The sequence below is a fragment of the Equus asinus genome, chromosome 21 (genome assembly GCF_041296235.1).
Source record: "Equus asinus isolate D_3611 breed Donkey chromosome 21, EquAss-T2T_v2, whole genome shotgun sequence".
Classification (NCBI taxonomy): Eukaryota; Metazoa; Chordata; class Mammalia; order Perissodactyla; family Equidae; genus Equus; species Equus asinus.
Genome location: NC_091810.1, coordinates 87,071,817 through 87,094,142, shown reverse-complemented (window position 1 = coordinate 87,094,142; position 22,326 = coordinate 87,071,817). Strand labels below are relative to the sequence as shown.

Genomic DNA, 22,326 nt, shown 5'->3' with positions numbered 1-22,326 from the left:
AAACTGTGACAGGAACACCACCTCCTCACGGGGCCGTCCCAGGCGGAGATGGGCACCAACCACGCATCTCCCACCCGTCAGGGTGAGGTGGGAAAATGGAGGGAAGGCAGGCGACAGCAAAAACACAATTCTCAGCCTCGTGCAGAGACATTCCCTCAGCTTCAAGCAGACAGCCCCACGAGGGAAGGGAAGTAGGGTCAGCCTGCTGTTCAGAGCAGGTGTAGATTCATCCACTCATTTAACAAACATTCATGAAACACCGACTGTGTGGTTGGCAGTGCTGGTCCCCAGAGTATAGAGGGAAACAGGACAGGGTCCCTGCTCTCAGAGAGCAGACAGTCTTATAGAAGGAAAAGACACAGAACCGAGAATTATGATACTGCACGGCTGGCGCAGAAGGGGAGCAGATTCAGGGCATCCTGGATGTACATCAAAGAAGCACCAGACTCAGGTGGGGGCTCATGGAAGCCTCCTGGAGGAGAAACGGGCTGAGTGAACCATGTGGAGGGGAGGATGGGAGGGAGGTGAGGAGGCGAGCACTCCGGGCAGAGGGGCAGCAGGATCCGGGCACAGAGAACAGACTGGCGAGGAGAGAATGCCACTCGACTCGGCAAAGCTATGGCATAGAGTCCAAGGGGAGAGAGGAGCCACAGAGGGCTAAGGGCCTCCCAGAGACCGCGGCCACCACGGAAGGGCTCCACCAAGTCGTTGCTGGGGCCTGCATGTGAGGATGGCCGCTCTCGGGGGAGCAGTGGGTGCGCAGATGTGGGGCCCAGCCCACGCACCAGCTCCCAGTGAAGGCCAAAGTGCTGGGCGCTGAGTCGCAGACTGGTTCATCAGCTCTTGGCTCATCACACGGGACTTCCCATGCACAGTCACCACTGCCCGGTGACCTAACCCCCAACCCTCCCCAGCAACTCCAGCTGCCCAGCTCACTGAACATAAGATGGACACCCAACCCTCAAAGAACCAACCAGCGGGCCACACACCTCTGCTCTGTGAGACTCAGTACAACGAGAGACAAGCTGAGCCACTCAACATCTCTGCCTTGGTAACCTGACTTGAGAACAACTCAGCAGTTTAGGGATCGATGCAGAAGCCAAAAACGTGTCGCCAGGCCCAGGAGGCCCTCTTGCTCCTCCTGGCCAAAACCGCACACCCAGAGGTTTAGGATTCCTACTCAGACCATCCACCATCAGCCTCATCGTTCATCTGAAAGCAACGGCTTTGGGGCCTACTTGCCTCCTCCCCACAAGGGCCCTTTCTTTCAGAACAAAGCCCCCTCCCCTCCCAGGCCCAAGCGACGCCCCGGCAACACCCCAATACTCACAGAACTGCAGGCTGAGGCTCACGAAGGCCAGCAGCGCAGCCAGGGCCAGCAGCAGCAAGAAGCGACTGCGGAAAAGCATTATTATTTGTTCTATTTTCTCTTCATGGTTTCACCTCAAATCGGGAACACGTCCTGTGAATAAAGCAGAGGCAAGAAACATGTGTTCCGAGGTGGAAAACCAAGTTCGTCAACTGAAAATAATCCAATTAGCCGAGTCCTCTGGCAGGGAAGCGTGAATCCTGGTCGCACAACAACAGCGTGCTGTGGCTCCTGTCTTTGCCCCCAGATAAGGCCAGCAGAGGATGCTCCCTGCAACCGAGCAAGAGCAAACCAGCCTGTGAATGCTCCATGAGGCCACCAGGGCCTGACCTTCCCAAGGAAAACCGTAAGGTAGCTTATGGAGCACTCACGGCGGGTCAGACAATGAAGTCCTTCCACGGACTGGCCCACGCTCACCCATGCTGACCCCCAACTTCTAAATCTTCAACCTTTTTTGATAAACTCTTTGCTAAGATGACTCTTGTCTTCTTTAATTTCAATCATTAACCTGAACGTCAATTGCTACCAAGTGTCCCACAGGAAGGCCTACAGGGGACAGCTGGGGTGTGCCCTGTCCCGGAGGAGGATTTGTTCCCACACCAAGGAACCCCATCTGCTAATGAGAGACCTCCCCCCACCCTGGACCCCGGAGCCCATTTCGGCTGCATCCATGGGTCTTTGTGCAGCCCCACCCCACCATTCTAACCTCCTCTAACCACACCAGGACTGTGCAAAAGGATTTTTTTTTAAATGCTGAATGAAGCCTTAAATGTCCGTTCTGTGAAAAAAGTAGCTGGCTGCTCCAGGTTTTACCCCATCGGTCTTAGATACCAACTCCACTTCCCGGGTCTCATTGGGGTTTGAAATAGAGCTTGAACAACACAGTCTCTCCAGAAAAGCCTCTTCAACTCCAGTAAGATTATAACGGTAATTTCAAACCTGATTTTCGCAGCAGAATCTTCCTCCTTCAAATACAGTCCCCTTCAGAGCCCCAACAGGCAAAACCAGGTAAAGCTCTGTTTTACCAGAGGGTCGCACAACTTTGGGAAAATACTAAAAGCTACTGAACCGTACGCTTTGGGTGAATTGTATGCTATGTGAATTATATCTCAACAAAGTGGTTTTTCAAAAAAGCATATCTGCAGGGAATGAAGCAGTAGCCAGACCCCTCGAGTCTCTTACTTGCTCCCCCAAGGGTCCTGCAGGGGAGTCTAAGAACTACCCCTTTAAAGGGATTTATCAGGACTGGCCACCAAAAGAGAACATTTGCTAAAAGATTGATGAAAACACACTTGCACGTCACAACTGAGCCGGTACATTGGGCGACCAGCATCTCTGTTAACAAACAGATCCCATTTTCACACCTGCAAATAAGCACTGCGTCTGTCCCTTTAGTCACCACCCCTAACCAACGGCCAGTGCCCAGTGTCCCAAGATGATCTGCAACCCCTCTTGGGGACACTGCTCCCCCTGCCCTGGAGCGGACTCACCAGCCCACAAGCTCTCTGCGTCTCTGGCTAAAACAACACTATTCTGGCTGATCCCACCCAGGATTTAACATATTTGGGGCCCCAAAGAAACGTTTTCTGTTTCCAAAATTCAAACTCCCCAAAGGCTTCGCCCAAGGGCGTTTGAAAGGACATGCACAGACTGGAAGGCATCTCCGCAGAACCTGTGCTTGGTGAGAAGCTGCGGCCAGGACTTCTGCACTGAATTCCCGAGGAGGCCAAGGTCACAGTAAGAGACAGAATGTGGGCCATCTGACCGTGGCCCTGCAGGGTTCCCTCCTGTGGCAACCCTGGATGCCGACGAACCCCAATCCTAGATATAACACATCAAGCCTGGGTAGCTCTGGGCCCCTGATCCTTGCCTGAGGTCTCTGAGAGTCATCATAGTCCACTCTCTTGTACCCTTGACCTTGGGCGTGTCCTTGGCAATGCTCATCCGATGGTTCAACAGTAAACTCTCCCCAAAGGAAAAAAACCACAGTCAAATCAAAGTCACAGTCTCTCTGCCCTCCACTCTGGACAGCTCCCAGGAGAGGAGCATGGAAGGCGACAACAGTCACCTGCTGATACTGGCCAGTGTTTCTAAACATACCCCACTTGGGTGGATTCTCAGCGCTCCCTCGGCCACCCTTCCCCAGGGTGGAGGCCCTCAGCAGCTTCCTGCCAGGCAGCCTCCGACCTTTGCTCTGCTCCTCCAGGAAACAGGAACTTTCCCCGGGTTTCCACTCACTGAGCACAGTGGGAGCCAGCTGCCCTTGACTGTGGGGCCCTCGACCTCACCCCGTTCATGCTCTGCAGGGCAGGCAATTGCGTTTCTAACACACAGGCAGGAAACCCAAACTCCAGGGTGCAAGGTTATTAAGTTGTGGTAACGAGATACAAAGCAAGATCTCCGTGCCTCTAAAGTTCTTTTTCATGTGTTATAGGGTCTCCCTCAGTGTCCACACACTGATTCTAGTTATGGATCCACACACAATCAGCTAACTTTGGCACATGCCAGCTTCTTAGATCCTGAGGATGGCCAGCCCTCCTGGCTAAACAGCCTGTGGGTTTCAGAACCTCTCCTTATCTCAGTCACTCCTGATTGAATCTATTCTTCTTTATCAATGATCTTCTTACAGGGTGATCCTTTTAATTTGGGGAACGTGAGTGGGGTGCGTGGGTGAGATTAGATCACAGGATGGGGAGAGGGCACAGAGCCGATGTCTCCTTTTGGGGGCCCCTGTACCCTCAACAACAAACATGCTGGGGCTCTTCTTCATGCCTTCCTCACCCTCTAATATGCTACCCCCTTCTGTTGAGGCCAATGCCGTCTTTGGAAGGTCTCCTTTCCCTTTACATGAGCATCTTCAAGAGTTCTGCCTGGCAGATGGCCTTTGGGGGTCTTTCAGAGTTCCACTGTTAGGAGGGTTCTGCAGTCCTTGCTGCCTAAAGATGTTCTTGTGGGACCACACCAGCAGTGTGGTGCAGAGAAAGGGGCACAGCACGTGGAGTCAGACATATCTGAGTCAGAATACTGAGCTTGGTGGCATAGGCCAAGTTACTTAACCTCTCTGAGACTCAGTTTGCTGATCTGTAAATCGGGACTAATTCCCTCCAGATGTTGTGAGGAGTAAATTAAAAGGCTAAGTACAATCTCCAGCGTATGGTAGACATTCTAAAGAAAATGGCAGTACTAGCTTCATTACCTGCTCATCTTCTATCAGTTCACTTTGCTGTTTCTTCCCTCCTCCCAGGAAACAGGACTAGAGTTTCTTAACCTGTTGGTTGGCTCCTCTAGGTACGTGAGTACTGAGCGTTCACATGTTCTTGTCCACATCCCTCCCTCTGTAGCTCCGGCTGTCTTCAGCCTCTCACTCTGAGCCTGGGAAGCAAACTTGCTGGCCCTGGGAAACCACCCACCCTGGTTTCTGAGCCTTGTGGCATGTCTTGCTTTAGCATCTCAGAGACCAGACCTGCCTCTTGGCCACTCTGCGTTTGGGTGTAGGAGGTGAGAGCCCGTCTTCCGGTGCCGGGCCAGGTCTGGCCCTTCAACCACTTCCTGCCTCCAGCCTCTCAGGGGATTTTCCATCACACTTATTGGCAGATGAGGCCACTAGAACTGCTAAGCACACCGCCTATGGTTTTGCCTGACACTGCCTTTTCATACGAGGATTAATCACAACACAGTTCAGAGACGTCTTCAGACGGGCATTAGGTGGAGACAACTGTTATTTCCTGCGTTAAATCTCAGGCTCCTAGGCTGATTGACTTGTTGCAGGGATGGTCCCCAGTTTGTTCCTGCCTTTCTGTATCCATGGCCTTGTGCAGTCTCCTCCCACACTGACTCTAAGCTTGGACAAGGTATATGCATTGGCCAATGGGACAACAGCAAATGAGCTGCAAGCAGAGGCTTGAAAAGTACTCACACACTGGGGCTTGTCCTCCTTTGCTGCCTTTGGAACACTGAGACCACCACATGAAGATGCCCAGGCTAGCTGCTGGAGGAGGAGAGACCACAAGAAGCCAAGGCAAGCAGTCCTGGCTGAGGTTCTCTTTCAACAATCAGCTTGCCAATCACCACGCACGTGTGCGAGGCCATCCCCCACCATCCAGCCCCGCCACACCACCAGTAGATGGACATCGGGAGAGTCAGCCCAGACTAAAAGAGGTACATGGCCAACCCACAGATCACAGGCAAATGTAACGGTTGCTGTTTTAAGCCACTAAGTTTTCAGAGTCTGAAACAAAGCAACATCTAACTGACCCAATAGAGAGGGAATACCTTGCGTCTTTACCAGGAAATTCTCAGCCAGGGCCTACGTCTCCACAGCCTCATCTGCAGGCCCCAGGCGCAAAGCTCCATCTTGTCTACATTTCACAATGTGCTGAGTGCTTTTGGAGAAATGGGCTATATTTAGTTCTAGATTTAAAACACTGAGGATATGTTGGGTGAACCAGATGGCTGGGATCACGTGACTGCCTTACTGCTTTTAGTTTTTGGGCTCCTGGCATCTCTGCGTATCTCTGGCTTTTCACTTGATGGCACAGGCCTGGATCTGGGAACACCCACTCTTGCCCCTGGCACTCTCTGGGTAGTTACGCCCTCCCCCTTCTGACTCTCCTTTGGCAGCCTCCAAATGCCAAATGCCAAGCAATGGTCAGAATCCCCTTACTTCCAGTTGTGCTAGGACCAGCCTAAAGCGCACATGGCCCTGGGTGGGGGAGATCGACACTGAGCCCAGGGAAGAACACATGCCTTCTTCTGGAGCCAATTTCCCGAGAAAACTTAGAGAGGAAGGTCATGCTTTGTTCTTACATTTTTTTAAATGGCTAAAAATGATGATGTAATCCAAAATCCACGTGGATTTGAAGTTTGTGTCTGCAGTTGGAGCTGGGCCCCAATGTGTGTGCGTACGCATGCGTGTCCAGGGTGGGCACTGGGGGCACGATCCCGCCCTGGGGTGTTTCCTCACTGGGGCCACCTCCTCGGTGGAAGAGACCGAAAGGAGGCCTGGTGTAGTGGAGAGCGGGAGGCTTAGAGACCGGCAGCTCTGCGGTCAGCTCCCTGATCTGCGGCTGTTTTCAGTGTGCACACTGGACAACTGCCTGGCTTCAGTTTTCTGAGTTTCAGGATCCCAATCTTTAAACAAAAGTGGGGATAGGAGTATGAAAGAGAAAGAAGGTGGTGAGGAGCAAAGATCATGATATGCAGAGCACTTGGCACAGAGTCAGTACATTCTGTGTTTGACTCCGGGCTCTGGAGGAACCTGACAGGCCCAGACACCCCCATCTAAACACAACGACTCACCCCTTGCCCTGAGCTGCTGCTTCTGCTCCATGCTGTGGTTCCTCTTCCAAAGCCTGGCCACTGCCCACTTCCCTCCTCACTGGCCCCAGCCGTCGGGGCAGGCAGCCACGTCTGCAGCCCGTTCCCGGCTCCTCCACCACGGCAAGCCTTCCTTGCAGCTGACTCAGCTGTGGTGTCCCTGCCTCACCACAGGTTTTCCAGCCTGGAACATGTGTCTCAGCCTCTGTTGGCCTCATGCTAGGAGGACAAGGACTACCAGCCAATGGGCTCTCTCTGTGGCCCCAGCTCCGGCCCCATTTCCCAGAGCCCCCTTTATCTTTTTCCATCCCTAGGGAAGAGGCTCATGCAGCCACTCAAGAGGTCATGCAATCCTTGGGCTCCCTTCTGGCCATCTTCCTGCATCCTCCCTCCATGGGGGCTCTGTAGGCACACCCCCCCAGGGTCTACTGCAGCCCCTCCAGACACCCCATCAGACCAGTCCAAGTCACGGCAAGTGACAGCCAGGACTCTGGGCCCACAACAGAAGCCTTGCAGCCCGCTCACTCACACCCAGAAAGGGAAGTCCACAGGAATTCACTGCCACACCATCAGGGTGAGGCGCTGAGGGGTCACAGCCTCCTTCAGCACAGCCCCCACATCTAAGCCTCAAACACCTTTCAAGTCCCATCACCTTCCACGGCACGGATGCTCATGGCTCAACACGGCATCAGGACCAAATCCAATGCCTATAAACATTTCAGTGGAAACAACTATCTTATGTTATAGGCTGAACATATAAGTTTCCAGTCATCAGCCGTCTCCTGGGTATAGCCTCAGCCCCCTGCGCTAAACCACACGGTAAAAAGACCTTAATCAAGAAAGAGAATAACTCTGAATTCCTCATGAAACAGCAAAAAATAAAACAAACAGAAAGCTCAGCTAACTCAGCTTTACAACAGATTTGAACAGTGAAAGAAAATATTTTAGAATAAAATTCTTTAAAAAAGTACTAGTTACCAGGTAGTTGCCATTATATTATGATAAATACCATTTCTGGATGAAGAGGAAAAAGGAACACGTCAGAGGCATTTCTACAAGCTCCCACCCTACGCCAGCGAGTTCCAGAGCCCACGTCCTGGCCTGGGTTTTCACCTCATAAGAGCTGGAAATGCCAACATCTAGGGACTGTGGTCTCAGGGGCCCCTTCAAAGTGTACAGAATGTAGGGTTTCAGACATGACCACGACTGCTTGAAAGAAAAATGTGCACTCAATTACCTCTCATTTGTGTAGTTAAAATACCGTTACCAGGAATAGAAAGATGGTATTTAAAAAAATGCTTTAAAATGTATTCTATACTTTGATTTTTTTTTTTTTTGGTCCTAATAATTTTGGCCTAAGTAAATACAGCATTATAATTAAAAAAAAACACCTCATTTACAATTGTGAACTAAATACGAACCAAGCAAAGGTAAAAGCTACATCTTAATAATCTTCCCTTGTCCAAGGTCACCTCAAAGTAGAGTTTAATTGCAAAATCAAAGATGCTTGGCTAAGAATAAACCAACCCTAAAGTCTGATGAATGAATGACAGATTCAGAACCTCCTGGAAACCCCAGGCAGCGGGACAGGCACCAAGGAGGCTGTGGGCTCCCAGCAGTTATTCACATCCCAGTTATCCGAATTCAGCTAATTTGCAGGCTCGGGTCTAAAGGTTGAAACCACTTCATTCATCCAGTCAATAAAGTCGACTCAAACCAACCTATTCCCCAAGGGCCAGTATGTTGTCGGGCACCGTCCAAAGTGCTCAGGACACAGGACACAGCTTCTGCCACCTTGAAGCTCACAGCTGAAATGTACAAAAGTTTATGGGAGAAATGATATGAGATCTAGGAATTGCTTTAAAATATTCTAGGAGGAGGGAGCACGCTGAGGAGGAATCAAGGAAACAAGACTGGCAAAATGTTGACAATTGTTGAAGCTAGGTAACGGATCCTTGAGGGTGCATCACACGACCCTCTCTGCTTTTGTGTATGTTGGAAATTAAAAGTAAAAAAAAAAAAAAGTGAAAAAAAAAGGAAGTTCGTGGTCTGGTCAGTGGAGCAATGAGTAAATAGACCATCAGGCCATATGAAACCAGTGCCATGGGGGCTGGGAGGAGCGGGGAGCGGGGTTGGGACGGGTGGTTGGGGAGGAGACAACACTGAGGCCAAGAGAGGGTAGCCACGCTTTCGGACAGAGCTTAAGCTTGCAGAGCAGACTAGAGCTGGTGCATTTGTTTTTTGTTTGTTTGTTTTTTCTGCTTTATCTCCCCAAAACCCGCCCCCCCGTACACAGTTGTATATCTTAGTTGCAGGTCCTTCTAGTTGTGGGATGTGGGACACCGCCTCAATGTAGCCTGACGAGTGGTGCCATGTCCGCACCCAGCATCCGAACATTGGGCCGCCGCAGCGGAGCGCGCGAACTTAACCACTCGGCCATGGAGCCGGACCCTGGAGCTGGTGCATTTGTAATCGCATTTTAGGAAAACAGAAACAGCACTAAGTAAGACCACTGTTCGGGGGCGGGGGGGAGGGATTGCATAGCTCGAGTGAGAGGAGCGAGGGGAAGGAGGGGGTTAGTCCAGGCACCAACCAAGAGTTGCACACGCACTGATGCCCAGGCCCTCCCAGGAGTCCCTTCAGGGCACAATGCCACTGAGCTCCAGGTGGAGCAGGAAGAGGTTTGATCCCAGGATCCCTGCGACCAAGCACTTCCAGCTTGACGGACAGGCCCACTTCATGGACTGACCCTCATTTTCTAGGGTCAGGGCTCTCTCCTCCCAGTGCCAGCCTCCTTCAGAAATACAGAACAGGAGCAGGCCCTGAGACCTCCCTGCTCCTCAGGACTACTAGCCATGTGGTGTGCCTCCCCTTGAACATTCTGCACTTTGTCCCACAGGGGACCCTCCCAGGGCTCCTCTCTCACCTGTGCACTCTCTTCCTGAAGCATAGCTTGTCTTCTACCCTGGGGTAGTGAGGGGTGATGTGACCCATACAACGTCATGCCCAGACGTGACAGGAATGGCAACAGCCTAGCTTTTGGGTAACCAGCAGGGGGCCAATCAATGCTGCAGATGGATAAAGGGTAGCCTCAGGCCCAATGCTCATCCACCCTGCTTTCAGGGCTGGCTCTGATCGGGCCACACCCCACAAGTCCCACCTCAAGTCCCAGGCCTTCCCACAACGCGTGGCCAAGTGCGTGGCCTCAGGGGTCAGATGTTAGGTCTAGAGTCCTTCTCCAACCCTTACTGAGGCCCAGTTTCCCCATCTATGAAATGGGAACAATCACAGGCTCCATCTCATAGGTTGTGTAAGGGCTAATGGGGTTAGTACGTGTAAGGGACGCAGCCCCATATCCGGCTCCACGTGCACTCAATAAAAGTTAGTGACTTCTCTTAACGGTTTCAATAGCCAACACCCATACGTGAGGTACTCACCCTGCTGCCCCCTTGTTTCTGCCCTCACTTTAGAAATAGGATGCTAGTGGGACCATGCCAGAGAAAGTCAGAGTTTGAAGAAGTTTTATTTATGTATTTATTTATTTGCAGGGGAAGATTTGCTCTAAGCTAACATCTGTTGCCAATCTTCCTCCTTTTTTTTCCCTTCCTTTTCCCCCCAAAGCCCCAGTACATAGTTGAGTACAGTTGTAAGTTCTTCTGGTTCTTCTACGTGAGCCACTGCCACAGCATGGCAACTGGGTGTGGTTCCATTCCAGGGAACTAAACCCAGGTTGCTGAAGTGGAGCGCACTGAACTTTAACCGCTAAGCCATCGGGGCTTGCTCTGAAGAGGTTTTAAACACCACCTGGTTCAAATGTCTTGGGTGACCAGAAGAGAGGCTGGGACAGGTCAGAACTGCCACAAGCTCCAGGATGCTCAGGGAGCCTGGCCCTCAGGGCTCAAACCCTTGCTTCACAATCAGAGAGTGGCACCTAGTGCTCTGTCCTTGTCATGTTCTTCCTCGTCACTGTCGAGGACACACTATGTGGCAGACACTTCTAACTGTCCCCCGGTGTCTACTCTCTCCTTCTTACTAACTAGGTTTTAGCCAGATACATGACCACCCAGCTAGAGATAATATTTCCCAGACTCCTTTACAACTAGCTGTTGTCATATGACCAAGTTCTGGCCAATGAGCTGTGATTGAAAGGAACGTGTGCAAGTCTAGGTCAAAAGGAGGCCACCTGCCCTATCCCCCTCTGCCCTTCCTTCTTCCCCTTTCCCACGTTCTGAATCAGTGGCATGGTGGTGAGCCAGCTTTCTTGATGCACGTGGGTCAACATCCTAGTGGATCACAGAGAAGAACCTTAGATGACCCCATGCGGCAGGCCACCTATCTCCTTGAGTGCCTACCAGCTCCAACTGTTCTAGGAGAGAAAAAACAATCTTACAAACTTTTTAAGTCACTGTTCTTTCACTTCTGCTAAAGCAGCCAAACCAATATTCTAACGAGTGCTGTAGCACTAAAAGACATTGGTCCTCCTCGTGGGGGCTCCCTCTGTAGGTGGTGAGGAAGAAGCACAAACGCATTCATGATGAAATGCATTAGGCAGAAAAACCTCACCACTGACCAGGCGGAATGTCACTCGTAGATATGGTATAAACGAGACACGGTCGTGGTAACCTTTGTTCAGTCTGAGTTTTATTTTTTGTTTTATCTTAAATAATTAATGTATCTGTGAAGACGGCTTGGCTGCAGGCAACAGAAAACCCCAGCTAACACAAAGGGACTCACCAACAGTCTCACATTAACAAGTCACAGGGTCAGGAACAGCAGCTCCAGGGGAGTTAATTCAGCAACTCCTAGGCATCATCAGGAAGCGGCATCTTTCCATCTCTGGGTTCTCCGCCATCCTCTGTGTTTATCCTGTCCCTAGGATGGCTTCCCTCAAGGGTCTTAAGATAGTGACCACACTCCGAGGCACTGCAGCCACACTTGCAACGTGCAGAGGCAGATGGGACAGCCTGTTCACTTCCGCTGGAAGCAAGGAAGCCTTTCCAGAAACCCTCCAGCACACCTCCCCGAACGTCTAACGGCCAGAACTGTGTCACATGCCCACTCCCAAAACAATCCCTGGCCCCGGGCAAGGGTCACAACAATTGGGTGAAACCAACCAGGATTCACCTACCGGCGGAGGCCTGCACTGGGAGGCAGAGGGTGGAGGCCTGAACAGAATAGCAGTTCTGTTGGGAACAAGGGGACAAGGGGATGTGTGCAACAACCCACAACTGGAGAAGGTCTGACAACAAACACAATTATTCTAAAAAATTATTCTCAAACCCCGTCATCTGATGACAGAACCAGCACTTTTCAGATCTAGCAATCAAAGCACATACAGTCATAATTATATGTTTAAAAAACATCCATGCTGGTTTGCCCAGGTACAATTCAGCAGTGACAAACGGCAGAGCAGCATCCATCAGCCTACTGACTGTACGCATTCTACCAACAAGACCTTTTATTCCGTATGTCACGTGTTTAAATAGGCAATATGAATTATTTATCTACCGTTTCTTTCCAAAAAGAATTTGAGGCAGATAATCTGCAGATTTAGTATTTTTTAATTCCTGAAGATTAAAGGTTTTCTTTCTTCCTTTGTGAACTACCTCTTCCTACCATGCTCTCCTTTGAGGTGTTTCCAGCTCTACGAGCCATGAACTTCTCAAGGCAGCTGATCATTTCTCAGGACCAGAAAAGACTGAAATAACGAATCCATCAAGCCAGGATTTTCACTTTTACATACTCTTCAGTTATTTTTTTCTGACATTTTGGGAGAAGTTTGTGTTGCAACCAACTTTACTGCTTTGCTCTTTCTTAAGTTTTAGAAGTAGCTACGTCTGAAGCTGGCGTTCCTATTTTAGAATGTCAAGATCAACCATCAGCACCTCAACGACAGAAGACGAACACGCAGTTGGCATGATTTACAGCAAAGCAACTTTCAAAATACAGCTGATTGTTTCTATTTTGCAAGCAAACTGTGTCCATTAAAAGTTTCTCACAATGTCAAGGAAAGCACAAGAGGATTAAATAGGCAGGGTGGTAAAACTAGATACAAGTGGTGTACGATGAAGGTTTGAGCGGTAAAAGTCAAATTTTTAAAGGCAAAAAAAAAAGAGCTTAGAAGGTCCTGAGAATCAGGGCTGGGCCATGGGAATCAAGCACTCCTGGAAGTGCAGGTTGCCAAGGCCACTTACGCTTTGCGAAAGCTGCATTTTCTGTTAATAGCACACAGAAATGTGATTTTGCTCTGGATGGTACATGGTCGGGAGTACTCATGCGTGCCAGAGATCAAGGCATTTCGCCTGATGAGGCCTTTTTCAGGCTGGGAGCACACCACCTGTGTAGCTCTGACCCAAACCCTGTGCTCTCTGCTGACCCATTCACTCCACGACTTGATCATGACGAGGCGTGGAGCACCAGTCCTCAGTGGACCACTATCACTGCAGGGGCCAGTGGGCAGGAAGTCCATGCTCTTACAACGTCTTCTAGAAAACTGCCGGGGGGTGGGGGGATCAGTGGGAGGCTGGTAGCATCAGTGTCAGTACAGAATGAGCCTTCCTGCCCACAGAAGTGGTCAAGTGTGCTGGGCACGCTGTGGAGGGGCCAACGGGTGGCCTCTAGAAGCCCTGCATGCGCTGAGATCCCAGGCTTCTCTGATTCAGACCCCCAGATAGGCTCTCAAAACCAATTTTTTTCTCCTTTGCACTTGTAAAGGGACAAGTAGAGCAAAAATAGAGCTAAGAGCACTGTCACACAGAATCACAGACATTCAGCTTGCAGAGGAATCGGAATTGCCTTCTAGTCCCAGCTGCTTTCCAATAAAGTAAGGAAATAACACTGCTACAAACGCCAACACTTTGATTCAGCTCAGGTGAGAGCTGCAATGAAACACAAGCCTCAAAGTCACTGGTACTCACCATACTCAGTGGCGAAAAGCTGAAAGCCCCTCCTCTCAGGTCAGGACCAAGTCAAGGATGCCCACTCTCGCCACTTTCATCAACACAGCACTAGAAGTCCTAACCAGAGTAATCAGGCAAGAAGAAGAAATAAAAGGCATCCAAGTCAGAACAGAAGAAGTAAAATGGTCTCTATTTGCAGATGACATATCATACATGGAAAATCCCAAAGACTCCATAAAAAAACTGTTAGAACTAATAAATGAATTCAGTAAAGTTGCAGGATACGAAAATCAATACGCAAAAATCAGTTGCATGTCCATACACTGACAACAAACTATCAGAAAGAGAAATGAAGAAAACAAGCCCATTCACAACTGTATAAAAAAGAATAAAATACCTAGGAATAAATTTAACTAAAGAGATGAAAGATTTGTACGCTGAAAACTACAAGATATTGATGAAAGGAATTTAAGAAGACACAAATAAAGAGACCTATTCCATGCTCACAGATTGGAAGAATTAATACTGTTAAAATGTCCACACTACCAAAAGCAATTCACAGATTCTATCAAAATTCCATGGCATTTTTCACAGAAATAGAAAAAACAATCCTAAAATTTGTATGGAACCACAAAAGACCCTGAATAGCCAAAGCAATCTTGAGAAAGAAGAATAAAGCTGGAGGTATCACACTTCCCGATTTTAAACTATATTATAAAGCTATAGTAATCAAAACAGAATAGTCTGGCATAAAAAGAAACATAGATCAATGGAACAGAACAGGGAGCCCAGAAATAAACCCACACATATATGATCAATTCATTTATTATATAGGAGCCAAGAATATACAATGGGGAAAGGACAGTCTCTTCAATAAGAGAAAACTTATTGGGAACTTATAAGGAAATGTGTTGGGAACACTGGACAGCCACGTGCAAAAGAGTGAAACTGGGCCACTCTCTGACATCAGACACAAAAATTAACTCAGAACGGATCAAGGATTTGAGCATAAGACCTGAAACCATAAAATTTCTAGAAGAAAACATGGGCAGTAGGCTCCTTGACCTCAGTCTTGGTGATGATTTTTTGGATCTGACACCAAAAGCAAAGGCAATAAAAGCAAAAATAAATAAAAGGGATACAGCAAATTTAAGAGCTTCTGCACAGCAAAGGAAAACAAACCTGCACAGCAAAATCAACAAAGTGAAAAGGCAACCTACCAAACCGGAGAAAATATTTGCAAATCATATATCTGATAAGGGGTTAATATCCAAAATATATAAGAACTAATACAAATCAACAGGAAAAATTAATCCCATTAAAAAATGGGGAGAGGATCTGAATAGCCATTTTTCCAAAGGAGACATACAGAAGGCCAAGAGGTACATGAAAAGGTGCTCAACATTACTAACGATCAGGAAAGCGCAAATCAAAACCACAATTCAATATCACCTCATAACTGTTAAAATGGCTATTCTCCAAAAGACAAGAAATAACAAGTGTTGACGAGGATGTGGAGAAAAGGGAACCCTTGTGCTCTGTTGGTTGGAAGGTAAATTGGTGCAGCCACTATGGAAAACAGTATGAAGATTCCTCAAGAAATTAAAAATAGGGCCAGCCCTGGTGGCCTAGTGGTTAAGTTCAGTGCACTCCACTTTGGCGGCCCAGGGGTCAGTTCCCGGGCATGGACCTACACAGTTCTGTGAGCAGCCATGCTGTTCTGGTTGCCCACGTAGTAAAAAATAGAGGAAGATTGGCACAGATGTTAGCTCAGGAAGAGTTTTCCTCAGGAAAAAAAAAATTTTTTAATTAAAAATAGAACTATCATATGATCCAGCAATTCCACTTCTGGGCATATAGCCAAAGCAAACAAAACCACTATCTTGAAGAGGTATCTGCACCCCCATGTTCACAGAAGCATCCTTTACAAGAACCAAGACATGGAAACCACCTAAGTACCAAACGGTGGATGAAAGGATAAAGAAAATGTAGTAAGATATATATCTATACACATACAATGGAGTATCACTCAGCCACAAAAAAGAAGGAAATCCCGCCTTTTGCAACAACATGGATGGACCTTAAGGGCATTATGCTAAGTGAAATAAGTTAGAAAAAGATAAATACCGTATGAACTTACTTATATGTGGAATCTAAAAAAAACAAACTCAGAAACAAAGAACAGATTGGCGGCCGGCAGAGGTAGGCGGTGTGGGGTGGGGGAAATGGGTGAGGGTGATCAAAAGGTACAAACTTCTGGTTATAAAATAACTAAGTTCTGGGATGTCATGTACAGCATAGTGACCACAGTTAACAATACTATATTGTATATTTGAAAGTTGCTAAGAGAGTAGATCTTAAAAGTTCTCATCATCAGAAAAATTTGTAACTATTTACGATGACAGATGTTAACTAGATTTATTGTGGTAATCATTTTGCAATATATACATATATCAAATCATTATGTCATATACCTTAAACTAATATAATGTTATATGTCAATTATACATCAATAAAACTATGAAAAAAAAGCATGTAACTTGATGTTGAGTAAATATGAATGTATAGTGCTAAAAGAATAAAATTACCAAAAGCAAAAGGCAAACTTGGAAGCCACATACTGTAGAAGGCAGAGCTCACCAGCCTGGGCTCCCACATCTGTGCGTAGGGCAGGGGCTCCACGCTTCCACTTACCCCATCCTTGATACTGTTGTCTGGAACTAAACTGGACTGGTTTTGTAAAGGAAAAACAATCTATTGTGTTAAGCCACTGAAATTTGGGGGTTTATTTATTATAGTAGCTTAACACTAATCCTAAGTAATACTTGTCCATATACATAGGCTTTTGATAAAGATTAAACGAAATAATAGACATAAAACATCTGAATCATAATTGCTCAATAATGGTTGATCCCTTTCCATTCCTAGGTCTGATACTCACCTGAAAATATACCAATAACATCACTTTTTTTGCCTTGGAGCAAGAGTTTTCTAAGAATATTTAAATAGACAGATTGGGGCTAACCCCTCAAGCTTATTATCAGGCAGCATTTTGGGGAGAGTTCTGACCATTTACATCTTTAAATCACTCTGGGACCTGGAATATTATGTTTGCCTTGAAACCGGACATGAAGCTGAGGGTCGAGGTCCTGGAACAGGGACACCCTCCTCACTCAGTGCACAGCAGGCCCTGTCAAGTTTTCCAGAGCCGGTCATACTTACCTATAATTTACTAGGGATTCTAAAAAAAAACAAGGCGACGGTACTCAGCAAGAAATGTCGGGGAAGAAGCTGTTGACTGATGCAAGGGCCTTTGAAAATGCAAACCATTGGGGCAGCCGTGATCCTTGTTTACACACCAGTTTCCACAAATTTAAGTTAAATGAGCAAATACTTATTCTGTAGTATTATCATCATAAAATTGAGTTTCTGGGGGCTGGCCCCGTGGCCGAGTGGTTAAGTTCGCGCGCTCCGCTGCAAGCGGCCCAGTGTTTCGTTGGTTCGAATCCTGGGCGCGGACATGGCACTGCTCATCAAACCACGCTGAGGCAGCGTCCCACATGCCACAACTAGAAGGACCCACAACGAAGAATATACAACTATGTACTGGGGGGCTTTGGGGAGAAAAGGGAAAAAATAAAATCTTTAAAAAAAAAAAAAAATTGAGTTTCTGAGTTGAGTTTCTGTCTACTACATAGGACATGGAGCTAACCTGTAATATTTAGAGGTTTGTTTTAACAGCCATCTCGCAAGGTCTGTTGCGTTGTTAGTTGGCACGATTTGTTGTTAACTGTTGCAGTATCCACTGGGTGCCATAGGCCTTCACAGTGGTAGGAATGTGTCTCGTAGATTGTGTTCAGCAAGAGTGTTGTGAACTCTGTTGGTTATGGAAGATTGGCTGCCCACCAACCTCGTGATAACTAACCACAGACAGCCATACCACTGATCTTGTTATAACTGATTCAGTCAGCATGGAGATCTACGTCTCCTCTTCTCAAGTTAGGAAGATACCGGAAAGTCTTTGTTAAGAAAAATAAAGCGTTCTAACAGATTAATTTAAAACATACTGCAAAATCTTGTTCTTCCCGGAAGGACTGTCTTCTGTAATTTTGCTGGCTGGTGGTCATCAGAATTCTGGCCCTTTGGCAATTTCCCATAATGCTCTTGGGATGACGACCAAACACTGCCCACAGCCTACAAGGCCCCACTGTCAGTCCAGCCTCACCTCTAGCCTCCGCACTAGACCCCTCAGCCATCCTGGCCATATCTCAGCCTCACAGAAGAGCCTTGCTACTCGAGGACTCGGGGTCTGTGTCCACAAGTGTCCTCTGACAACCCAATGAAGAGATGGGTCAGCTGGCCAGGTGCCTGGAGTGCCAATCCATAAGGGACCCCAGCTCACACAAGAAAGAAGCCGAGATGGAGAAAACTGTACCTTTCTGGAGCTGCTCGGGGCAGGGAACAGAGGTAGGACCCCAGAGGACATCGTGGAGCCAGGAGACAAGGCCATTCGATTGCATTCTTGGGAGGACTCTGGTGAGCCTTGGTGGGGACAGGGGGTAGGTTTGAAGCCAAGGCTGAAATTTCCAGGAAAGCAAAGCATGAGAGTGTGTTGGTTTTAAAGCATGTCCACAAATTCTCTGTCACATCTCCCATCAAAAGGGGGTTCTGGGTCCCCTGAGTAGGCTTTGGGACTGCCTTGAGGAGCAGAATGGGATAGAAATGATGCTGCATGACCCCAAGGCCGGGTCAGAGAAGTCTATGCAGATTCCACCTGGCTCGCTCTCTTGGGCCACTTGCTTTTGGAGCTCTGAGGCCACCACGCTGGATAAACCACGTGTGAGGCCCCCAGAGACAGGGATGCCCACGTAGTCCCCAACTGTGGCAGTCTTCCCTGCCCAGGCATCAGACACATGAGGGAGAGAACCTTTGAACAATTCCAGACCAGCCACTGCCTGAACAACCATGTGAGAGACCCGAGCAAGAAACACTGGCTGGGCCCAGGCCACCCCCAAACCAGGATAAGAGTTGCCTGAACCAGGACAGATGCTCAATCAACATTTGTTGGGTGAATGAATGAAAGGACGAGCGAATGGATGAATGAACAGAGAAACTCACTGCAGCCACCAGCAATACCAGCAATCCATCCTCTCTGCTTCCTCCAGCCAGTCCCGCCTCTCTGTCTCCTGACCAGGCCACAGATCCCAGTTCAAAGCTCACTTTCTCATGGAAGCTGCCCTTGAACTCCCCTGTCCAGGTCAGCATCCTGTCTGACACCCGAGTCGCCCTGCATTTCTCCTTCAGGACCCCTCTCAGGACTATCATCACATAAGCAAATAACCATGTTGAAATTCCAAGCTGGCCAGCTGTCTCCTGGGATTGACCATGGCCCCCTGGCAGCAGGGATGGTGTCCATCTGTTCACAGGATTCTCCAGTGCGGAACGAAGCCCGGCATGAAACTGGCTGAAGGCATGTCAGAGCATTCCTGGAGAACTGGCAACATACAGCTCAGCTGTTTTTACTCACAACACTTCTGACACCAAACATGTACGGTTTTTTTCTCACACCAATTCTCCAACTCTCTGGACACTGGGTGGGTGTTCCACAATTCAATTCAATTCTGACGCTGACTACCCAGAGTCAGTGTCAGACTCGACAGGTTTAAGCGCGCAGTCCCAAAGACTGCGCCACTTCAGACGCCAGTCCCAGGAATCGGGTCCCCAGCTTACTTGCTTCCGTCTGACTTAGCTACAAAGTCGGGGGGTTCTCACAACCCCCACCCCTTTCAGGTTGGGTAATTTGCTAGAACAGCTCACAAAAGTCTGGAAAACACTCTACTTAATGCTACAGTAGATTTACAATAAAGGAATAAACTCAGAAACAGCCACATGGAAGAAACACACAGGGCAGAGCATGGGGCAAGGGCTCGGGGCTTGCAGGCTCTCTGCGGGCAGCCATCCTCCTACCACCTCAATGTGTGGGCAACCTGGAGGCTCTCTAACCTGGCTGTGGGACGTTTGTGTAGAGGTGCATTACACAGGTGTAATTGACTAGATCATGGCCACTGGTGACTGAACTCCACCCCCAGCCCCGGCCCTCCCTGGGGGTCAGGGGTGGGGCTGAACTTTGCAACCCTCCGACCAAGCCTCAGTCTTTCTGGAGACCAGCCCCGATTCTGAAGCTACCCAGGGGCCTCCAACTACCAGTCATCTTATTAGCATATAAAAGACATTTAGCACTCTGCAGATTGCAAGGATTTTAAGAGCTGGGTGCCAGGAACCTGGGAAAAAGACCAAATATTTATTTTTTATGATACCACAACAGCCATCCCATTATTAGAAGAATCGGCCTCTCACTACTAGCCTGTCCTCCACCAGGCTTTCCAGACCCACTCACACCCTGGTCACCCTCACCACAGAGACCCCAGGGAACCCCAGAGGTTGAGTGTCTTCTTCAGGGTTACGCAGCAGTCAGGGGAAGAGCTAGAATCTGAAGTGGGCTCTTCTGACTTGCCAGTTCAATGCTATTTCCATTCCACTACGCTGCCACCAGGAGGTTTTCACGGATGCTAAACCGCTCTGGAAACATCATACTCCCTCCATCCAACCACAATGCTTTGTTTTTCATAATGGACCATATGGAACAGGTGAAGCTTCTTCATATCTCACATAAAGGATTCAATATCTACATATAACAAGAGCTCTTGGTGATATCTTAGGCACCTCCCTGCCAAATACCTAAGGGATGAGCCCTGAGCAAACACCTAATTCAGATTTTAATTCATCTCCTGTTTACTGGAAGACCCCGTGTCCATTCCGCGCAGAGGGTGACCCTTTAGCTTCCCTTTCTTTTCTGTTACTTGTCATTCCCAGGGTCTCTGGAGATTAAGCACCTCAATAAACTAAGATGAAGACCACTCCGGGTGATCTGCAATAGTTCACAAGACAGCACCTCTGACAACTGAGCTTTTGAAGACAATGCAATGACGGGGGAAAGACAACGTGAACATTTTTAATGTGACTGAATGTGAAAAAAAAAAAAGGATCCAGAACCGTGCACTGCACGACTCTCAATTTTTTTAAATGTGTATATGTATATGCCTGGAAAACTAGGATGGAGAGAAATACAAATTTAAGAATGACATGGCACTCTTCAGCTTGGCAAAAAGTAAAAAGATCCTTCATCTCCAGTGAATGTCGGTCTCCATGGGGACGAATTCTTTCGCACGCTCGATGAGAGGGTTAATGGAACGGAATTTGCGAAGAACTGATGATCTCTTACAACAATGAATACACACACCCTTTGCCCCAAGAATTCATATTCTGGGGATCAATTCTCAAAAAACGCTAACTCCTGGGTAAAAAGCAGCAATAGGAATAATTATCAAAATTTGAAAAGAACTGAAATGTTCATCCTTGGGGACGTGGTTGGATAAATTATAGTTTGTCTACACAAGGGAACACGATTCAGCCTTAAAAAACAGAGAGACGGACTTAGGTGTGGACGTGGACAAACCTCCAGGAGATACCGCCAAGTTAGACAGCTGAGCCAGAGAGCGTGCTAGTAGCTGCATAATAGATACAGTAGAATTTCACGTAGGTAAAACATATATTTGCATATCTCAGCATATATTTGGAAATTTTAAGAAAACATCTAAATTTACAGGAAAAGTTCTGGAAGGAGACAGCCCCCAAATTAATAGGGGTCATCTCTTCTGTGGAAGTTCCCATATTTACTCATATATTCACTGCTTTGTTTTTACAACGTGCTGTGTACAAATAAAAAAGATCAGTTATGACAGATTATATTGTTAAGGCAAAAAAGCAAGCTATAATACAGCATGTGCAGTTTGGACTCAATTATGTGTTAAAGATACCTTACAAAACTGGACTGAGGGGTTTGAAATGGGTGGCAGTGGGAGTTTTTATTGTTTCCTCTTTAGAACTGTGAACCTAATGCTGTTTTTAAAAATGAGCAAAAGTAACATTAAAAAAAAGAGAGGAAGATGGGCGTGGATGTTAGCTCAGGGTCAGGCTTCCTCAGTAAAAAAGAGGAGGACTGGTAGTAGTTAGCTCAGGGCTAATCTTCCTCAAAAACAAAAACAAAAATAAACACTGGGGTCCTGTCCCAGTGGCTTAGCGGTTAAATTTGTGCGCTCCACTTTAGTGGCCCGGCGTTCACTGGCTCGGATCCCGGGTGCGGACATGGCACCACTTGTCAAGCTGTGCTGTGGTAGGAGTCCCACATATAAAGTAGAGGAAGAGGGGCACAGATGTTAGCTCAGGGCCAGTCTTCCTCAGCAAAAAGTGGAAGACTGGTGGCAGATGTTAGCTCAGGGCTAATCTTCCTCAAAAAATAGGAAAGAGAAAATATACCCTTAATTTTATGCATGGTTATGGCTGGGATTCCAAGTAATCTTAATTTTCTTTAAAACAAATAAATTGCAAAACAGAAGTCTGGCTTACAACTCTTTAAACAGGTGATGGGATCCTAGAAGGCTTTTCTTATTTGTAGTTTTCTGCGTTTTCCAAATTTTTTTAAGCAAACATGTATTACTTTTAAAATCAGAAAAAAAGTAACAGAAATCGAAATACGATGTACTCCTGAAATTTAAAAAAAACAATAAAATCAGAAAAAAAGAAAAGCTGTAAATGTATTTAAATTATTTTTAAACAACATAGTTAAGGAAATAAGTCACAAGGTGGATACATGATAAATCATAAAGAAACCAGTGGTTTTGA

At 47.5% G+C, this 22,326-nt stretch overlaps 1 protein-coding gene across 7 annotated transcripts in view; it reads right to left on the bottom strand.

Annotated features, from left to right (window-relative positions):
• PXYLP1 (2-phosphoxylose phosphatase 1) overlaps positions 1-22,326 on the bottom strand; it is a 68,961-nt gene that overhangs the window by 33,006 nt on the left and 13,629 nt on the right. For 4 of the 7 annotated variants that reach the window (XM_070493433.1, XM_044754504.2, XM_070493436.1 and 1 more), the window contains exon 2: positions 1,331-1,462. In XM_070493433.1, the coding sequence (XP_070349534.1) occupies positions 1,331-1,409 (79 nt within the window). In that variant the 5' untranslated portion in view covers positions 1,410-1,462. Of the gene's footprint in view, positions 1-1,330; positions 1,463-5,641; positions 5,766-6,667; positions 6,833-18,019; positions 18,162-22,326 lie in introns of those variants that run through there. The other 3 variants (XM_070493432.1, XM_070493434.1, XM_070493431.1) reach the window with 3 other exon arrangements.